The sequence below is a fragment of the Kryptolebias marmoratus genome, linkage group LG16, assembly GCF_001649575.2.
Source record: "Kryptolebias marmoratus isolate JLee-2015 linkage group LG16, ASM164957v2, whole genome shotgun sequence".
NCBI lineage: Eukaryota > Metazoa > Chordata > Actinopteri > Cyprinodontiformes > Rivulidae > Kryptolebias > Kryptolebias marmoratus.
Window position 1 is genome coordinate 5,571,289 of NC_051445.1, and position 21,311 is coordinate 5,592,599.

Consider the following 21,311-nt stretch of genomic DNA (forward strand, 5'->3'; position numbering starts at 1 on the left):
TCTCGCTCAGGTGCTACCGGATCAAAAACCCTGCGTATCTCAGCAGCAAAGTCTTTATACATGTAACAAAAATGAGAATCTCGTTGCCATGCTGCAGTGCCCCAAAGTTTAGCTTTGCCAGATAAAAGGGAGATGACGTAAGCGACCTTAGCTCGCTCAGATGGAAAAGACGACGGCTGTACTTGAAAATGGATTTCACATTGCGTCAAAAACGGCCGACATTGATATTAAAATTATCATAGATAAAATAAACTTTTGTATATTACAACATTATTATTACTGATGCTGCCATCTTAAAAAAATAAACAATGTAGACATGATTTAAATAAATACATTTTATTATCAATCTGAACTTGGTTCAATATCACAACAACAAATGGTTGGAAGTGAAAAACAATCAGAACCTCTGCACACTCATCTACTTTTACTTTCTATTTGTAATTTTTGTTTCTGGTTTACTTCACATTAAACATAAAAGACGTTTAGTCTTTGTAACTACTTCAATAATGACACATGCTTTTTCCTAGAAAAAGGCACTTGTCATCATCTATAGTTGATCTTATTATTAAAATGCATTAAATTTACTTCCTCTTTTTTTTTTGGTGCATAATATTTTGTCAAACCAGCAGTACCCCACCATGTGGAGGCATGTTGCACAAGCTTTTACAGGCAGATGACAGTCAGTCAGATTCAGTGAAGCTCATTTCCTGATTAGACTTTCAATGAGACAACACCTAGCCTGCTTTTCAAAAGGTCTCTGCAACAACTGATCACATCATGACAGCTTCTGCCAATCTGCAGCCACTCAGTAGGTTTTTGTGATTTAATTGCTTGAATTTCTAATTATTGACTCTAACTAGACTGTAAGAAATTTTGTTTTGTTTGTGTGTGCATGCGTGTGTGCTCAAATGAGGGCCTTTCATTCATTCATTCTAAGCCTGCAATGTGAGCTTTTGATACGATCTTTTAGTCATCTTCTGACTAAACCACAGATTAACTTTAGTTACAACAGAAACTGCATCTGATCTGCTCTGATTGCAAACTAAAAGTTATGTATGATGAACACATCCAGCGGGTAAGTTGAAACAATAATATCCCAAGCAGCACATGCTGCTAGCTGTTGCTAGTATTATTTGTCACAATGACTCATTGTAAAGGAGATATTTCTATGTGTCTAAAAGGCTGACAACCTATGTCTGAATATCACTGTTTTATAACATTTAAATAATTTATAATAAAAAAAATAATTAGTGTCCTAACTTTACTATGCTTCAGTCCCCTGGGTGTTTAGGCTGTGGCAGGTGCTTATACACCCAGGGGAGTTGGAAGATACATTTCTTATTTTTCCTTTACTGTCATTTTGAAAAATGAAAATTAAATAAATAAATATGAGGTGACGCTGAATATTATTTAGTTGAATTTATAAACTCTTTAAACAATCTTTTTTCAGTATTTTATTTTATTATAATGCACTGATGCAGATTCTTCCATTAATAACAAGTGAAACCTATTAAACCAGACTCTTCATTAATAATAAAAAAAAGGAAGCAGTCAAACTTTTACCCAGATCAGCAGCCATTCCACAGATGGATAAAGAAAATGGGAGATGTTTACAATAAAACCACAACAGTGGATCCAGCAAACAGAGAAAATAGTAACAACAGGAACATAAACGGGAGAAACAAAGCTGCCAGTAAGAACAAAAACAATAAATATGATTACATCTCCTATTTTGTGCCTAAATAAAATGTCATAAATATTTTATTACATTTAATAATAAATACTAGAGAAAACTATGCAAATCAATTAAGTTTTATTAGCATAATAAATATACTTTTTGTGTTCAATATTTACTCTGTATACTATTGGTAATGGTAAAATAAATATTTCATTTAAAGTTCTGTTATTTGCCAAAGTTATTGTGTGTTAACTGAACAGCACCGAAATATTCAGCTCTGGAACACATTAAAAGACCATTGCAAAATGATCAGTTTTTATCAATAATTTTGTTTTATTCGAAAACTTAATGATGACATTTCTTCCAAATTTCAAATAAAGATATTTAAAGCAGTTCTTTGTTGAATATGACAAATGGTCAGAACGACAATAAACCTGATCTTTATTTTTGCGTTACCTACTTGCATTATTTTTGCCATCCATCTGGTCTTACTGCAAGAGGTTAACGATGATCTCAGCAATGGTTTTCATACCTTTCCTTTATTTATTTTATTTGTCTTTTTAGGATTTTTATACATTTGGTGTTTGGTAGCATTTGGATTGGTTCTTGTCAGTTTTGCATCTACAGGTAAGTGATAAAAGGTTTATAATTGATTGCCTTTATATAGGTTTAATTATCTTTAATCAAAAAGCCAAGATTACAGTTTACATGGTACTGAACTTTTTTCAGCAACAATTTCCTTTTTTATAAACTAAAACCAATGTGTTTTTTTAATAATAGATACTGAACTATTTTTTTCTCAAACTGCACAGAGACCAACTGTTTTACCTGTATGGATATGGATAATTGCCCCAAAATTAATAAAATATATAGCAGTGATAACGACACCCTATTATATGAGAGAGACCCTCAACAGAATTTTCCAGAATGCTCAGGAAGCCCTCCACCAACAGGGAAGTGTTTGGTGTGCCGTGCACAATCCAACATAATCATCAACTGCCCAAAGAGCATCCCTAAAATCGAAGCAGAGATAGAAGGATCAGACATGCCCATTGAAACCATCTCTACAAGATGTAAGTACGTCATCAAAGTACAAAACAATAACCTCATGTGCTTCTGCTTTTCTACTATAAGTCTTGTTTCAACATTTAGGTGACATTGCACAGTACGTTTCTGCAAAATCTGAAAAACCTTTCCTGTCAAAAATCCACAGCTTTAAACACAACACAATATGTCACCCAAATGTCCCTTAACATCACTAATGAGCTTCTCATTTATTTGGTTATTTTTAGGCATACAACATCAGAACCCTGACCGGACACAAGATGGGCCGACTGCTGGTGGAAGTATGTATACTGACTCATTACAAACCCATTACAGATACTGAATATGGTCTTTGGTTTGCCAGGATTTAAACAGTTAAATAACAGAATCCCTTGAAGGAATGGATGTCACCAGCTTTGTTGTATGTCAAACTTTTAAACAAAGACAGATTTATTAGCGCTCCAAACATATGATGATGATGACTGGCAGCTACAACCACACCACTCAACTTATTAAAGCTTCTCCTCTCCATTTTTAAAATTATATTCATAATTGAAACTAGTATTTCTTGAATGAATGCAAATCACCTTGCATGTCAAAGTTTCAAACAAAGATCTCACATGGTCTGCTGGCACTTGGAGTATGTGTTAGGGAAATTTTAAATCAGTATTTGTGAAACTGACTGTTATTCCCATTTTTTTTTGTTAGACAAATCTGATTAGCTGTGGCAGTAATACTGAATCAGCTTGGCTACAAAGGTTAATCAGTTGTAGATCTATCACCAGTGATTATGCTCTGAAATTTTCAATCAAATCCATCCAGTATTTTAAAAGGTATTTTGCTAAAAGACAAATACGCACACACATACACAAGTAATTTAATTTTTACTCTCAAAGCAGGTGATAAAAAATGATGAGTTTTGAGAGAATTGCAATTTTCCTCATTACAGATTAAGGTCAGAAATTATACTGCTGTAAATCATAACGGTTTCAGAGGTTTTGCATATTGCTTCTTTACTCTGGATATTTGTTTAGAATGTTAGAAAGATCCATTTTAAAGAACACTGCACTTTTATAAATACCATCATATTTTACTTAAACATGAAACTTAAAATATAAGATGATTTTATGTAATTTATTTCTGTTTTTGTAGGTCAAGGACGTGCACGTATAGGACTACTTTTAGCTGCTGGTAAGTATGTCAATTTATTAACAATCTTGGTAACAATAACACATGAATATAGATCATAGAAATAATATTCTTTTTGCTCTTACTCAACATAGTTGATAAATGTTTTTGTTTTACAGTCATCGTTTTGACCATTCTTGGCCAGTGAGAAGCTACAGTCTGTTTAACTCAACTTGAACACAACTTTCTAAATGTTCAACTGAGAAACACAACTACTCACTCTTGTTTTTTGTGTAAATGCCTAACATTATTTTATGCTATGTCTAAACAAAAAAAATATAAAACAATGTTTTAAGTAAATAAAATTAGATTGTATAATATGTGTCATGATATATGAATGAAGAATCTCTTCAGTCTTTAATCAAATGACTGGTTGATCTTTCCATATATTTTGTATTTTAATTGCCAAGTAACTTGAAACTTAAATACTATTGCATTGTCACTTTCTTTTGTCATTTATTTAAACAAATCTGACCAAAACATGTACACCATGAAACAGTGTTCCAAAGGAGTGTAAAACAAACTACTTAAATTATAAAAAGAATAAATGAAATTTTCAGAACCATTGGCGGATCTAGAGATTTTTTTCTTGGGGTGGCAAAGGTGGGGCATGATGTTCCAGCAAGGGGCCAAAGTTTGTTGTAACAAGAAAAGTTTACATTAAGACTGAATTTCTTACTTAATTTCATGCATTCGGATTATTTGTCTAAGTTTACAAATGACACAAATTACATAAAACATGTAACAAAGTGCTGCTTGTCAGCAACTTCTTTTCTTCCCAGATTCAATAAAGACTTGTGATCAGTTGTTTTGTTTTCAGACATGTATTCACACACACATGCACAGTGCTGAACTTCATTTGTAGCATCATTAGAAAAAAAAAAGTATTGTTTCCTAAAAGAAACTGCAATGAATTTGACATTGAACAGTCTCAACACAAGAGGTACACATTGCACATTTGCAGGTGCAGAACAGATGTTAAACTCAATGAGAAAAACTTAAAAATCTGAGTCTGTTTGAGGGGCAACCTCATTAAATGTTTTTTTTATTTTTGTTAATAAATTTGACAGATTTTTCACATTTTCAGATTTGTCAGTTTGTCTGAGTACTTGCAACTCTCAGGACTGACTAAAGTTGTGCTTCAGGGGTAGAAAAGTACCGGTAATTAGTTGACAATCAGGCGGCCTTGAAATTGTTTCCACCACTGACATTTTCTGGTCCAGTTGGTGGGTGAAACCATTTTGAAATTCAAGAAGTGTGTGTGTAAAATTTAAACAGGTCTAAGATAGAAGTTGAAGATAGAGATTGAAGTTTAATGCGGATGTTATTGACTCTCAGTATTGTTCAAAATGTACATGTTTATGTTCACTGCCCAACAAATCATATGTTAAGATATTTTTCTGGAGTGGGAGCTTCCACTCCACACCACCCCCTCGAATTGCCACTGACCAGGTCACTGAATGTTTCACTTTATTCTTTATTCTAGTGTATTATTTCAGGGTAAACGTTGATGATGAAGTGTTGTAAATGTTTATTCTATGTGCTGTCCTTGATTCATCATCTAAATTTTTACCACTAGGGCAGCAATTTAGGCCGACCTCAGGCCCACGTCTGCCTTGAAAAAGAGATCTGTGGTCTCAGTGGGACTTGCCTGGTTAAATACAGGTTAAAAAATAAATATTAAGGTAACATCACACCAAAAGATTCAAGTTTTGACAAAAGATGGTTTCACAAGAAAGAAGCCTGATGGCAACAAGGTAATTTTCTTTTTGTATTAAAAAATCCTGATAACTACAGAATCAGCAAAGACATGGCATTTAAAAAAAAGTCTAAAGGTAAATAATTTGGTTTAAAAAAATAGTAGGAGTGATATAAATATCTGTAAAAATGAAAAGTCCTACAGCAGCTCAGGCAAAGTTAGGGGTCATTTTCAGAGAAACTTCAACAACCGAACCGAGTTTAACATTAACAAGCAGGGCTTTGACAGTGTTATCAGCGCCCGGATCATACCAACTAACGGGAGGGACAAACACACGGAAATAAAGTAAAAGTTACACTTTAAGATACAGTGGGTGGAAAATTATTTCAAAACGTTTTGGTTTTGATAAAAAAACAGACTCTGGTAATAAAATTAACCCACCTCTAACACTAAAAAAATAGCTTAAGCAGTTGAGTACGCCCCCGTGTTTCGCAACATGCATCGGAGAACTTACCTGTTGACTGTTTGTGACGTGACGCATTCAGGTATTCCTCTCTGGCCCACAACACACGAAGACAAAATGGAGCTGGCGCTACCTGGCTGAGCAAACAGGGCTTTGTTCAGTCTTGTGCATTTGCTTGTTGAATTTGTAAGGTTATTTGATAAACAGATAATAATTAAGTCGACAGAGACACCAAGGAAAGAGGATTAAAGATGTTTTGGAGGATAATCGTCGGAGTTTTAATGGCGACAGGTAAGTTGGCCTGTTTTTTTCTTCTCTCCAGACAGGGTGGGCCCTTCCGTGAAAAGTCCTGTTGTTTGGCGCTTTTGGTAAAACTTTGTCTGTATCGGCAATGAATTGGGTTATTTTTGTGTTTCACAAAAAGATTTTTGTGCTTCACAAAAATAAATAAACACAAATATATAGCAATATGTCAATAGTCTACAAAAACACGGGTGTGGTAAGGGTTAAAAGGTTTTTAAAAATAAAAACAAACAAAAAGGAATTTATACGTGTTGTGCACCTGTCTATTCACAAATATTTACTGAAATTTAAACTACAGAAGTAGAATAGTAACTCTAGAACACTTTGTTTTTATTATATATATTAACCAACAGCCATAAACTCATTAATATTCATATCTCGAATATTTATGTTTCTAATTGTAAACACTTGAAAGTATTGTCACATAAAATTAACTAAATAAAAAGGCCAATGGTGGTGACAAACTACCCCCTTTCCCCCTTTTTTTCTTTTCTTTTTTTTTTTTAACTAGTGACAGGAAGTGTTTATGTAAGTGTGCTATTTAAAAGGTACACGTTTTTTTTTTTTTTTCGTTTCTTCTTTTTTACTGAATTGTGCATAGAGGAAGTTTGAGTCATGCCTTCCTAAGAAATAATTTCTATTTCACTTTTAGAAAACCTGTCATGATTGAATGAACTCGGGAGGCAGATGAAACATGGAATAATATTTAGTAGGCTCTTCTGATTTGCAATTTTCAATTCTCTGACTTGGATTTTGGAAGCTACGCTTAAACTCATTGCTTCTACTGGGAAAAAAGGCACCTAAAGCACAGCACACAGTTGTGACTGCTGCTGACTTGCAAACGTTTTTCGTAACCCATTTATGTGGAAACAAGTTATATTTATCCTGCTGCAAACAAGTGTGCATCGTGCTGTTAATGGCTGTTGGTCAGGTTGAAAGAATGCAGCAACACGGAAGTGACTCATCTTACCCTCTCTCGATGATACTAACGGTGAAGAAACGCTGATTATTATGCGCCACACCTTAAATATTGCAAACTACTCAGAAATCTTTGTTCATCTGACAAAATAATTTCCATCACTCTTCAGCAACATTGTTTTTCATCCACTGTTTAGGCTAATTTGTATATATTTTTTAATGTGTTCCAGAGGCCACCCTGGCCATCTCGGTCCAGTGTCCCAACAAGAAGTTTGTTGTCATCCTCTTCCAGCCGGTCACCCTCACCTGCAACTTCCAAACGACTTCCACTCAGCCTCCTATCATCACTTGGAAGTACAAATCATACTGCCGGGACCCGATCCAGGCTGCAATCAATCCCAGCAGTGCAGACAACGCCTTGGCACAAAATAATCCCAACTATGACCCCAACATTGAGTGTTCCGACAGCCAGAGAACAGTCCGGATTGTGGCCTCTAAGCAAGCCGGCTCCGTTAGCCTGGGCACGGATTATCAGGGTCGCAAGATCAGTATCATAAATAGTGAGTTGGTCAAAGCTGAAATGCCAAAATTTCTATTTAAATGTTTAATGATGCCTTGTGATAATTTTAATTGAGGGTAAATTAGGTTAAAAAGATAAAAGTATATAGAAAACAAGCATTTTTACACATTCTCATTGCTAAAATGTCTGAATTGTATTTTAGTCTTATTTACTAACATCAATAAGTCGGGGTCAGTGGTTGACACATTCAAATATGTCACTATTTTTTATGGCACACACACACACACACACAATGAACATGGTCACACCAAAAAGTCAAGAGTATTTGATTTGAGACTAATTTAGTTTCGATCAAAAAAAAAAAGCTTGAGCAAAATTAGCTGTGCCTTTCATATACTAGTATGTCAGATTCTATACAGATGGTGTTTGCATTTTTAAACTAATCATCAATACGTCAGACTTTTAAAAGCCATCTTACACAACCAGAATGAAAACCACTCAACATGATAGTTTAAACTAATGTTGGGAGCTCAGAAAAAAAGACCGATTGAGTTCAGAGTTTACAGCTCGTTGTCTTACCGTGAGACTTGATGAGCCAAAGTTTTAGAAAAGACTGACAGAATAAAAGTATCAAAACCGTCTTATATATAATTAAACTACTCCTCACAATGGTGCACAGTGAATCTTCCCTTGTGGTTCAAGGCTAAACTAAGTCAAAACTTGAGTCATATGCCTGTTAAAGCTCCGGCATACTCCATAAGACATCAGCAAGTCTGGTCACGGTCATGTGGTTGCAAGATGTTTGTTTTCGCACACACTCTTATCGTCCAGGAGACACTTGGATCAGAAATCCTGAGACGCTCCTCTCTCCTCCTACAGGGTTAAAATGGGATTCTTCTGCTAGCTTCTCAACTCTCCTGTCCTCGTACAGAATTTTGCTTCCCTTACTGCGGCCACATGTGTTTATTAAACCGACAGTCATAGCCACGAAGAGCTGCCTGTGTCTTCGCGCGGCCTTTTTAAGTTCATAGGTTTTTAAGTTTTGCTGGAACCGTTGTAAAGACGGCTGTATTTTCTCACAACCTCGGCCAGCTGCTTCTCAATTGAGCAGTAGTAGCTAAATGACTCCATCACAGCTCACTGGCTTTTCCGCAACAACTTCTGACCAGTCATACAATACTTGGCGTAAACCCCAGTGAGAAACAGTTTGGTCAGGGCCTTGTGTTGTGAAGGGGTAGATGAAGCTGCTACGAGAACAAAAATGACGCAACTTTCCTTGTGCAACCACGTGATTGAGAGCAGACTTCGTGACTTCTCATGGAGTATGCAAATTTTATTGACATCTGCTGCATTTATTAAAATTAATCTCTCCCACTCACATCTCTTGTTTATGCTGACCCAAGTGCAATGAGAGATCTGTCTTGGCTCTTTCAGTTGTGAAATGTAATTCTGCCTTTTTCTTAGAAATGAAATTTACCCACTGTCTCAAAAATTATGTTTGTCAGAAAGCATACTTAGTTAAAAAATACTACTGCTGCTTATTGTGTCTGTTTTTACACTTAGTATTTGAAAGGTGCTTTATAAGTAAAGTTTGATTATCTTTTGAGTTATCTATCATTGATCAGTCTATTAATGAAAGGGAAGTGGGTATATCGGATCATCAAAAGTAACTGATCAGGACCATATTACAGGGTAGTATCTCACTAGGCTGCAACTATTGGACAACAGTTGGTGACTCAGGATATTGTGAAAATTTGATTGCAAAACCATTTCTTAAGCCATGCACATTATTTTGTTGCCCAGCTCCCCATCTTACCTACCAAGACTTACTTTGTACCTACCTTGTCAGCCCCACGTTTATGATTTAATCTACCAAAACACACTTTAGTCAGATTTGGAGATGTTTTTAATAGTTATTGTTTATCATTTGTCTGCATTTTAGACCTGGACATTTGGGGCTGTAGCCTCAGATGTTTTCCATCATAGGAGAGCTCCCATGCAAGTGTCAAAATACAGCTATAGAGTTAATAGAAATAAAAAAAAAAAAACAGAAGGGTTTGAAATGCCTGCAACAATTATAAGTTGGCAATATTCACAGCCCAGTGGGATACTGGCTTTACTAAAATTTTGTACACTAGTTCTGACCGTACAAGTATTCTGAAAAATGAAGGCAATCAGGCCTCAACAAAGAGGCATCCAGACACTCTCAGGGAGGTCAAATGTCTTATATTTTCTAGTTTGAAATGTCAAAATATTGTAACTAAAATGATATAATAAGAATTAAATCTTCTAATACCAGTAAATAAATGAAAACATGTTACTCACAGATGCAGACCTGAACATTGCGCAGACTGCATGGGGAGACAGTGGTGTGTATCTCTGCTCTGTGGTCTCAGCCCAGGATCTTCAAGGAAATAGTGAAGATTACGTTGAAGTGATTGTACTTGGTGAGTCTTTAGTATTTAAAGAACATTCCTTTCTCTGACAGTTTCCCTTCCTTCCCTTTTTTTCCTTCCCGTTTCTTCGAAGAAGCTCTTTTTCTTCTCATTTAAATATTTGTCAGGGCAAATGTTGGAACAGAACCACTGGTTTGGCTTTTTGCGCAAATGACTGAACCATTAGTAGACTTCTGTTCATGTGAGAGGATGTTTGCCACAAACTGCTTCCTCCATGCCTATCTGGAGTCAGAAATTGTAGGCAGTAAAGTTAGACAGATATTACCTTAAAGTAATTGTGGCTTTATCTTTCTTTCACAGAGAGAAAGTCAAATACTACTGACCTCCTGCCTGGCATTGACTTACTGGTTATGGAAGGTAGTACAAGTGCTTCATTTAGTTTATTCAGTCCCATATTAAAGGTGAATGGAGGTTATTAGATTTTGTTGGATTCCTTAACGTACTGGCTGCTTTGTACGCCAAAGATTCAACCCCCTAAACTCTTCTATTAAACAGTTTCGTTAGAAAATATCTAATTTCATCCAGTCTCTGAAAACACTGTTGTAAAGTTTGTGGCAAATATGATTCATTATGAGAGCAGACCTTATGCCTCAGCTACAAACATCTGGCTTGGGATTGAAACTATTGCGTAATTACAATTTCCTCTGCTGTGCTTTTTGTCCTACTCCTTTCTTTTTTTTCACACTCCGTTTCGCTACAACTTAATCTTGACAAGTTGAATCCAAGGAAACTAGATATTTTTGTTGTACAACTTTTGTTTTGTTTTTCATCCAAGGAGCTTTCCGAACACAGTTGAGATAAAATTACCTCAAATGAGAAATGATTTATGGTGAAGAATCAACATGCCTTTAATTCAACTTGCTAGGACTCACATTACACTGTCTCCTTGATGTGGCTTGGGTTTCATCTTGTGTTTTAGTGCTGAGCTGCAAAGTGACTCGGCACACATTTCCTTGTCTGTATATGTACATCCAAACTGTATTTTTGTATTTTAGCTGATTATTTTGAACAAGCATGTCTTCTCTGTGTTATGTCCTGCCTGTACTGACATGCAGTGAACTGGATTTTCCAGTTTGACAAAACTTTAAAAACATGCATATCAACAGTGGGGTTAACATGTTTTGTGATCTCAGCTTAAAACATGAGAAAATTGGCTAGTTGTAACACAGACTTCTCCTTCTTTGTCCTTAACTTCATCATATTATACATCCCAACTTACTGTTTGCTTAAATTAAACCCAAGCAGAAGTTTTGTTTCTTCCTACTTTGATTCCTCTTTCAGTGTTACTTGTCCTAAAGGGTTTACTACACAAAGCAGGTTAAATACAGTCAACACCAACAAAGACTTTTGTACAAAGTGTTAGATAAATTTCAGAAGGCATGTTTAATAATTTTTCCCCTGTGTTGTTTCTTATTTTTACACATAACTTAATTTATGGACCTCTATGGTTTGATTTCTATGCCTGTGTGGATTGGATGGGTTGTTTCCAACATCTGGGGAGAATTTCATGTCAATATCACCTTTTAGAAATATATTTACTTACAAAATTGGTGTCATATTTAATACTTATTTCACCCACTGTATGGGTTAAAATGTATTATAAGATTGCCATGTGTATCCCTTAGTTGTGTTTCTGGAATGCCTGCAAACTGAAACTCTTTAACATGAATGTTTTTGTGGTCACCACAGACAAGCTCCTGGTGGCTCTGGTGGTTTTGGGCTTTTTGTTACTGCTTATGCTGATCGGGATCTGTTGGTGCCAGTGCTGTCCACACACCTGCTGCTGCTACGTCAGCTGTCCTTGCTGTCCTGAACGGTGTTGCTGCCCCCGAGCATGTGAGTATCAAATAGAAGAAGCATTCAAACTGTACAGAGTTTTCCTCCACAGCGCATGTGTCAACTTCATTATAATTCTCTCTGGCCCCCTAGTTAATATTTCAAATGTTTTGAAACTGGTCTGCCAATTTGCGACAGTTCAACTCTCAATCAGTTCTTATTTTGCTTCTTTTTTTTGTTTAAATGAACATACTTGGTGCCAACCTTTTACTGTAATCAGACTAACAGAAAGTCTGTCTAAATTATTATATTTTACCATAGTCTTTTGTAATTTTAAAGTAGAATATTAGCTGCTCAATATATAGATATTTTTTTGGCTAATTTGTTGAGTTGTGAAACAATTAATTGAAATAAATGAAAAACGTCAGATGAGAAGAAAAAGGGAAAAAAATGGATACTGTTGATGTGTACTCTTAAATTTGTCTTTGTCTTTTAATCAATCAGATTTGTTCTAATTTGTTTATAAAATATGTCTTTGGAAAAAAACACTTTATATTTCTGATTGAATAATTTAACATAATACATCTGAAAACCGAGGTGAAGTTCTTTTTTTAATTTAGTAGATATTGATTTGAGATTGGCCCTCGATTAGGGCAAAGTTTTTAATTTTGCCACCCAGTGTAATTGAGTTTGACGCCCCTGCTGTGTAGCCATCAAGCATAAACACATTTTGCTTAAAAAGATGTCTGTAACACTGAATATCAAAAATGGGTAATACTGTGGCTTTAATAGTATTTTAAATGAGACTTTAGGTATCAGTAACAATGGTACAACACTGCAGAGAGCTGGGTTGTACATGAAATGGATGGATGGCTTTCTGCATTATCATGACATGCCTGCTTGGATTTATTTTTGTGCCTTTTTTGTTAGTTGTCAGAATACTTTTATTGCAGTAATACATGTCAGTGTTTGAGAGACTTTAAAATATTTCTTCATATGCCACCTCATAAGGATTAGATGTGTCTGAAGTCTGGTTCTAAAGTTTCAAAAATATAACACTTTCCAAAGCCTTGGTCTTAAACAGTGCTTGGGTGTTTAGGATCACCCAAAAAAATACTACATCAAACATAAATAGGAATTTCCCAGCAGAACATGGTATTATGATGAAACTGTTTCCGTCACTTGTGTGGGTGTGTATCTTGTACCTGATGATCTGTGAAGAATCTTGAACTGTTACGTTTTTTTTTTCTTCCTATACATGTAACCTTCTCTTTTTTAAAATGCTTTTTTTTTTTGCAGTGTACGAAGCAGGAAAAGCAGTGAAAAAGGGTATACCCAGCCAGTATGCTGCCACCCTCTATGCCCCCAGTATGTACAGCCAGCCCATGTCTGCCATGCCGCTTGTTCCTATGGCCAACGGCATGGCGCCACCCCAGAATGGTTATGGTCATGATTATGATGGTGCCAGCTCAGGTAGGCGCTGCTCACTGTAAAATCTTTGCGTTTTGTCTTCAAATTTAATGAGTAATTTTATATTGAGTTCACACAATGGAGTGAATATTAGTAAAACTGAACAAAGTCACACACCCAAAAATGTGAGTTTCATATTGACTGTTTGTGGGATGTTGAACTTTGTTCAGTTTTGGTTTATTGCATTTGTTGTTATTGTGTGTGCAGTGGGGCAAGGATCGCAGGTGCCACTGCTGCGTGATCAAGATGGTGGAGGGGACCAGAGTGAGTAAATGGAAAAAGAACTCTCACAAACAAGTAGCCATTGTAGTGGTGATAGTTGTGTAGGTGGGGTATTCTTACCTTGCTAAGTAAACTGCTATGACTATTTATTTAGAGAAATTTTCCTCATTACAATGTCATAGAAAAACATATGTAATGATTCCAGTGGCCTTTGAACTACAGTAGTCAAATTGAAAGAATGGAAGTTTGATTGAATTTCCTCATCCAAACAGGAAGGAAATAATATTCACTATAAGTGACAATAAATGACACATTAAAACAGTAGTTATTACTCACTTATTGTATTGATATAAAAAACATAAATGTTATTTTTTTTTAATCACTCATGTTTGCCCCCTAGTGTCATATTGTAATAAAACATTTAACAGATCGATGGTGTTTTATGAAAATAATACATTAAAAAAATATTGACATGCATATTAGACATCCTCAAAACTTTTAAGTTGTGGTTTGTAGGTGGTTGGAGAATTCCATAAATTAGAGACTCAAATGGAAAAAGCTTTTTCTGATTTAAATTCACTTAACTGTTGTCTATGGGATGGAGTAAATGATTCTCACCGGCTGTATGGAAATATTTAGTCATGGCTCAGACATGTTAGCAAAGCTTAGCTGTTATAATCATAAAAACTTCATTATTGTTTGAATTACTCTAACAGCATATAAACATAAACACTTTTAGAGATTTTTTTTTTAATTTAAAAAGCATAGTTTTTTTGTCAAATAATTTCTGGTTGAAAACAAATAATGTACAACGATTTTGCTCAGCTGAGAAGGTGCTGATTCTTTTTTTTTTTAACTATACAAATCAAACACATATCAGCTGTAACGTTATTAGCCAGTACAACGACGCCTCCTTTTTTTTACAATGCAATGTTCTACAGGAAAAAACCCACATCCTGAAATTCCCCAGGTACTGTTAACACTTACCGTATTTTCCGCACTATAGGCTGCACTGGATTATAAGGTGCACTGTCAATGAATGGTTCATTTTAAAATTTTTGTCATATATAAAGCGCACTGGACTGTAAGGTGCATTAAGCGAAACAAAACAGCCCTGTCTTTTTGGGGAATACTGCACTGACGTAAGCGTCAAGTATAAACGCCTACACTGCTTGCTCAGGTCCGCGTGTCGTGCGTGGAGCCCTGTGCGACTATAACTGAGCCTTAATGCTGCAAGCGGTGCAGCTTTGCAGTTTACCAAAGTCATACTAAAACATCACAACTTCTTTCGTTTTTTTGAGAAAACTGAAGGCTTTTTAGTTCTCTTTATAGTCCGGAAAATGCAGTACCTAACAGTTTTAACATTTTTGCTGATCTGTCTTACACCCACCATGGCAAAGGGGAGTTTACCCAGCCACCAAACTTTCAGATGTTATTCTGAATGCATCTGTTTGTGTGTGGGATGCAAGCCTAAGCCCTACACAAAAACGACAGTGACGTCCTTAGGAAATGCCCCAAAGTATTTTCTGTACGTCCCCTAACTAGTCAGTTGTTTAGGAGGAAAAAAAGGGACTTATTTATTATTAGAAATTAGTCATATTGTTATGGTTAAGTTATTTTAGCAAGTGTAATGTGGAAAAATATATATTTGATTAGAAATTAGTCATATTGTTATGGTTAAGTTATTTTAGCAAGTGTAATGTGGAAAAATATATATTTGTTTTTAGGATAAAGATTGTTTTGCAAAATGTCCTGGATCATTCAGTCTGTGTGTTTGTGTTTTCCTCACAGCTCGCAGTGGTTATCGTATCCATGTGGACTCTGAAGGAAATGCAACACGGGCCATTTACTACATGGAGAAGGAACTGGCTGCATTGGACCCCTCTAGACCTGCCAACTACAAACGCTGTGAGTGACTTCCACTTCCTGTAGTTCTGTAATACTTGTCCCACAAACCTCTAGACCTGCCAACTACAAACGCTGTGAGTGACTTCCACTTCCTGTAGTTCTGTAATACTTGTCCCACAAACCTCTAGACCTGCCAACTACAAACGCTGTGAGTGACTTCCACTTCCTGTAGTTCTGTAATACTTGTGTCCCACAAACCACTGTAGATAAAAGTAAATCAACTTTTGTCAAGAGTTACTTAGTTAGTCATTGTCTGTTTGATTCAAATCATCTGCATCCTTTAGAGATTGACAATGTTATTATTAATACTAATTTTTATTAAACCCATCCTAAGTCGAACATATTATGGTATAGCACCGTCTGTATGTCTGGGCACATGTACTCATGCTTTGGATTTTAATTACTCTGACAATTTTATGATGGGCGTATTATGTACTGTTGGTGGTACTCTTCTTAAATTTTAGTTTAGGAAATTAAATGTTCTGTCTCTCATTAATATGAGGAAAGCATTACATAGTTATTAGATCGGTTCTCTGACATCAATTTACTGTACAAACCTGATCAGTAAAATCTAAAGCAGTTAATATCAGTAACTGATTTACAGACAGTAGTAAGTATTTTAACTATAAATAAATGACTAGTTCTGGAACAACCTGAAAATAAATGTGAAATTACATATTAAAATTATTAAATTATTCAATAAATTCATTACATTGTTGTTAATTACTTTAGATAAAGCCACTGATTCATTAAAAACAGCTGAATATTTTTATACTATAAGGCATGATATAACTAAAGTTGGATTCAGTTGACAGAAAACACTGTTCAAATTAAATTATCTGCCAACTCTGTTAAATGTTTTTTTTTTCATGTTACTATAAAACAAAGGGTTTCTGGGTTTTAACAAATTATAGTAACACTAAAATTACTTTCAAATATGTATTTTTTATGTAGGTCTGATGAATAAACTAATATTACTCCCACTGAATAAACACGTTTTTTTTTTTTTCTAAATTACTGTTAATTTTAGCATTACTTCAACTTCTTGTAAAAATTAAATTAGGTCTGAGGCTTGTGGTTTCGCACCCTACTTTAGAAACGGTATTTACTGTGCAGGGCAAAACCGTTACAGTTAATGAGTGCAGGAATTTCTGATAAACACATCTGGTTTGACTACTTGTAGGTTTCAATTTTGTGTAGCCACGTTTATTTCCATGCAACAAACTGCATGACCTGTGAAATGTTTTTAAAGTAGAAAAATTATTAAACCAAATGCAGGGCTCAAATAAAATCAGATGTAGACTGCCACTCTGCTTCACATTATTAGCTAAGTTTTAAGTTTTAAGAAGCCAAAGAGAGGAGCTTCCACTCCCAAGCTTAAAGACTGCTGTCTGATTTAAAGCTTTACCAACAGAGATCCAGTTATATGAAGCTTAACATATCTGCCTGCATGCAGAAACCTTTTAAAGAAGAGAATAGTTTTAAAAAACAAAAATTCAGTATTTGACTGAAACAAAAAATTCTGTTTTCAGTTTCAAAAGGTATGTTCCTGACTTACAGATGACATCACTCATTCATTTGTATTATTTTTAGCACGGATTGCATTGATTAGGTAAATATTTCACTGTTTCTGATGAAAAGTAAAAATTGTTATTGTTATTTATAGCTCTATTTTTAAAATTACTTAATTGCTTTTAAGTGATACCCACTGAAACACCAGTAAGTAATAGATCCTGCTTATACTTAAACCAAATGTGTTTTTTTTTCTCTGTGGTTTTCTTCAGTGGACAACATGAGTGAAGTCAGTTCTCTGCACGACAGCGTGGAGCCTCGGGGTCGTGGGGGTCGTTCCCACGTCACGCCTATGGCCACAGTCTATGATCAAGATGAAGCCATGAGCACCATCAGCAGCGTTTCCCAGCAAGGCCAACGCCGTGATGACTACGCACGGCGTGGCGGAGGTCACATGGAATCTCGCGTACGTGCCCGCTCCATGGATAACCTTGACGACATTGGACGGCGGCACAGAGATGACTATCCCCTACACAGACGCCCAGATGAGCCCAGGGGCCGGAGAGGGTGAGCCTTATTTCTCAGAGCAAAACCGTTACCCTTACATTATTACTCATAGTTTCATGACGTGCTTTGTGTTTTTGTGACAAGACTGTTTTGACCAATCCTTCATTTCTTAATATTTGTTTTCAAAGAAACATGAATTCTTCTTTCTTGTAGTTTTCTAAAGTAATGTTGAGCAATTGTTCAAATAGCTTATTCACTATATTTTAAAGTTTGTTTACAGTCTGAAGATTATTTGCTTGCATGCAGAAACCTGTTTACTGCACAAACAATAAGAGTCCTCTTGAGATGGTGCTTTCCAGATTATTCATTGTAGGTGCTGGTAATGTTTCCTTCTCTTAGGCAGCTGACAAAACCCTACTCCTTCCAAATTAACCATTAAACAAAACGGTCATTCCTCATCTGTACTCTCCTTTGGTCTTGAAAGTTACCAGTGATGATCTCCTAATATCATCCCAGAAGTAAATACATAGGTGAAATCAAAACAAACAAAAATAAAACAACTACAATTATCTATATCTATAAGAAAGCAGTGGTGATAGATGTGGCAACTATAACATCAGGAAGGAGGAGCTTGAGAAATACCAAGGGCTGAAAGAGGAAATAGACAAGTTGTGAAGAGTTAAGACCTCAGTGGTCATCAGAGCACTCGGTGCTGTGACCCCCAAACTGGAAAAGTGGCTCCAACAGATCCCCGAAACAACCTCTGAGAAGAAGAAGAGCGCAGTCCTAGGAACAGCTATACTGAAGAGAACCCTCAAGCTGATAGTGGAACCACCCACGTGGAACAAATACGTTTTTTCTTTTTCTTGTTTTTGTTTTTTATAAATATATATAAAATCTTTCATATATCTTTGTTTTTTGCCAAAATATAATCTAAAGTTTAAGAAGATACCAAATGGACTTTACAACATTAACTTTTACTTCAAAGGAGGATCTATGTTAAAAAAAAAAAAAGTCTAGCAGCTCTTTGTGGCTTTTGAAGGTGTCATTTACATGAAATAGGTGGAGAAGCTGTGACTAATTTGTGTGGTTTCAGTGGTTTATTCTGCTGGTGGTGCTGTTGAAGTTAAAAGAAACACCTGCCTTTCTCACAAAAAAAACAACTTAAAATGGTAAATAAGGTCAGTAGTTTTAAAATTAGTTAGGTTACTTTGTTTGTTCACAGCCTTTCACTGACTATAAGATTTTAGTTTTTTTTAATATTTTCGTATTTATTGTATTGGAGAATCTATTGGAGTAGTTCTTAACCAATCTGGCTTCATTTCAACAACTTCAGTAACTAATTTCAGCAACTTCAGCCACTTTCAACAGAATCAACAGTGCTTTCATCCACAAACAGGTTTAGTCTTTTTTTTTTTTAATCTGTTAGCAGAATGCAGTTTTTTATCTGTTAGCAGAATGCAGTTTTTTATCTGTTAGCAGAATGCAGTTTTTTATCTGTTAGCAGAATGCAGTTTTGGTTTGTAGAGGTTTAATTTAAATCATAACCAAATACAGTATTACTTTAGGTTTAACTGACTGTTTTCGCTCATCTGATGATAGTTGTGATATTCTGCTTTTAGCTCGGATGATGAGTGGAGCAGCAGCGCTCGCAGCGGCTACGATCGAGACTACGATGACCGCAGACGTCGTGACTACTCTCCTGATGATCGTGGAGGAAGAGGAGGGGGGGGCTACAGCGACCTTGCGGGGCGGCGGAGCCGTAGTCGTGATGATCTGATGGATCTGGAGCGGGATCGCCGGTTTGGCAATGATGCCCGGGGTGGCCGGGATGATTATGATGATAGTTTCCTGCGAGAAGCCATGGAAAGGAAGAAGCTGGGGGAGCAGCAGCGGGCCCGCAGCCGGGAGCGGCTGGATAGTGAAAGTGACCGCTTGGATCGGGACAGGGCACCACGTGGGCCCCCGCCACTTCCTATGAGCCCGCCCTCTGGATATCCCGGCCGCCGCGATGACTACCCACCATCTCAGCCACCTGCGTATAGTGACAATGAAAGTGCGTCATCTTCAAAGAAAAGCAACCTTCGCAAGGCAAGTCACAGATTTAAAATGTTTTATTAAACAGGTGTATCAGATTGATGTTACATAGGAGTTTTAACCTTCTGTCAAGGATATTTCTATGAAACAAGAAAAAATGTTTTCTAATAACCATGTTTGAATGTGCACCACCTTAGTGCTCTGAATATTTGACTAAATGTTTATTATCTGAGGCTAAAATCACTCACTTGACAACTTTGATAACTTTTTTGTTTTGAATAGTTGGAAATTGAATTCTAAAAATTGTAGCAACATGGATACTTTATGAAAAACAAAATAGAACATTTGAAATTTTAGGAAATGATTTTAGTCAATCAAACACGTTTGTTCTTGCCTTGCAGAATGGAGCTGTGAGTCGGGAGAGCCTGGTGGTGTAAAGACAACCATGATGTCACATGCAGCTTTGATCTTTTATTTCAAACAGTTGATTTCTAACACTGTATATATAACTCACACTGCTTATATGCTGTGCTGTTTTATGTGTTTTATACCGAGCTCAAATTGATGCTGAATATAATTTGTTTTTTGTTGTTGTTGTTTTTTTTTCTGGGACGAGGTAAACAAAAATCCATGTCCTTTTCCTTGTATAAAATTTGTGGCTGCCACAAGTGCCTTAGCATGTACAGTTTTCATTGTTGATGTGAAAGTCCTGGTAAAAATCCATTTCTGTGTAGGAGTTTAATTTTTAACATCTAAAAGGGTTCTAATTTGGTTTGATTGTTAACTTTTTTGGTAGTTTCAGTTAAATATTTTTGTCTGTGGATTTACTGGGTTCCTTGCGTGTTCTGTTTTTGTACTTGTAAAAACATGTTATAAATTGTATGTACATTTAAATGAATTATTTTTGTCTTTGCTTTTTGCTTGCAGTTGATGGTATTCTTTTAGTACTTAGAGACCAGGCGAACAAACTGCTTTTCAATTAATTAGTTTTTACACAAAGTTGCAATTTTAATCTGCAGTATACTGTACAGCTGACTAGTTTTATGCTCTGAAAATACAAATGTCATTATGATGTAATGAAATCAGTTTTTACAATAAAGCTTTTGATGCTAGTTTAGGTAGTTGAGTTGCACTGTTTCTCCACTAGATGTCACCCTTGTTTGTTTTAGTTTGAGAAGCATCAGTGGTATTTGATGGATTTAGAAACTGAAAACATGATCCACTAAAGGTCCTATTCAACTATTTGTGGAGAGTTATAGACACTGGTTTTCTGCTTGTTCTCCTGATGGTTAACTGGTTTACCATCATATTCTGCACTCTTGACATGAGAACAAAAGTACAACCTAATCACTGGTACTTTACTTACTGTTGTGAAAGGTTTTCATATATTAATCAAATTGTATTCACCAAACAATTACATAAACTACCATAATCTAGGAATGACATGGGTCTGCAATGCCTCACAGTTCAAGGTAAATATCTTTTTTTCTACCATCTAGAAATCTTTAAAAAACTCTTTATTCCTTAGGGTTTTAAAAGTCTTAATCTGCATAAAAATCAGACACAACACTGTACTGATCACACATTGAAAAGTCTTAAATATGCTTACC

At 35.8% G+C, this 21,311-nt stretch overlaps 2 protein-coding genes across 3 annotated transcripts in view; one reads left to right on the forward strand and one right to left on the reverse strand.

The window, feature by feature from the left end:
- LOC108240324 (testis-specific serine/threonine-protein kinase 3-like) overlaps nucleotides 1–6,204 on the reverse strand; it is a 33,225-nt gene extending 27,021 nt beyond the window's left edge. The window contains exon 1 of the mRNA XM_025007557.2: nucleotides 6,124–6,204. The gene's annotated coding sequence lies outside the window, so the exon portion shown is untranslated. The remainder of the gene's footprint in view (nucleotides 1–6,123) is intronic.
- Nucleotides 6,205–6,221: 17 nt separating this feature from the next.
- lsr (lipolysis stimulated lipoprotein receptor) lies at nucleotides 6,222–20,814 on the forward strand. Of its 2 annotated transcripts, XM_017423786.3 has the most exons (11): nucleotides 6,324–6,363; nucleotides 7,524–7,853; nucleotides 10,141–10,260; nucleotides 10,570–10,626; nucleotides 11,959–12,105; nucleotides 13,345–13,518; nucleotides 13,723–13,779; nucleotides 15,529–15,645; nucleotides 17,430–17,724; nucleotides 19,287–19,755; nucleotides 20,103–20,814. In XM_017423786.3, exons 1-11 carry the CDS (start codon nucleotides 6,324–6,326, stop codon nucleotides 20,136–20,138), a joined length of 1,842 nt encoding a protein of 613 aa, XP_017279275.1. In that variant the 3' UTR covers nucleotides 20,139–20,814. The 2 variants fall into 2 exon arrangements, with proteins under 2 accessions (XP_017279276.1, XP_017279275.1); XM_017423787.3 differs by lacking the exon at nucleotides 10,570–10,626 and having other exon boundaries at nucleotides 6,222–6,363; nucleotides 20,103–20,813.
- The last annotated feature ends 497 nt before the right edge of the window (nucleotides 20,815–21,311 follow it).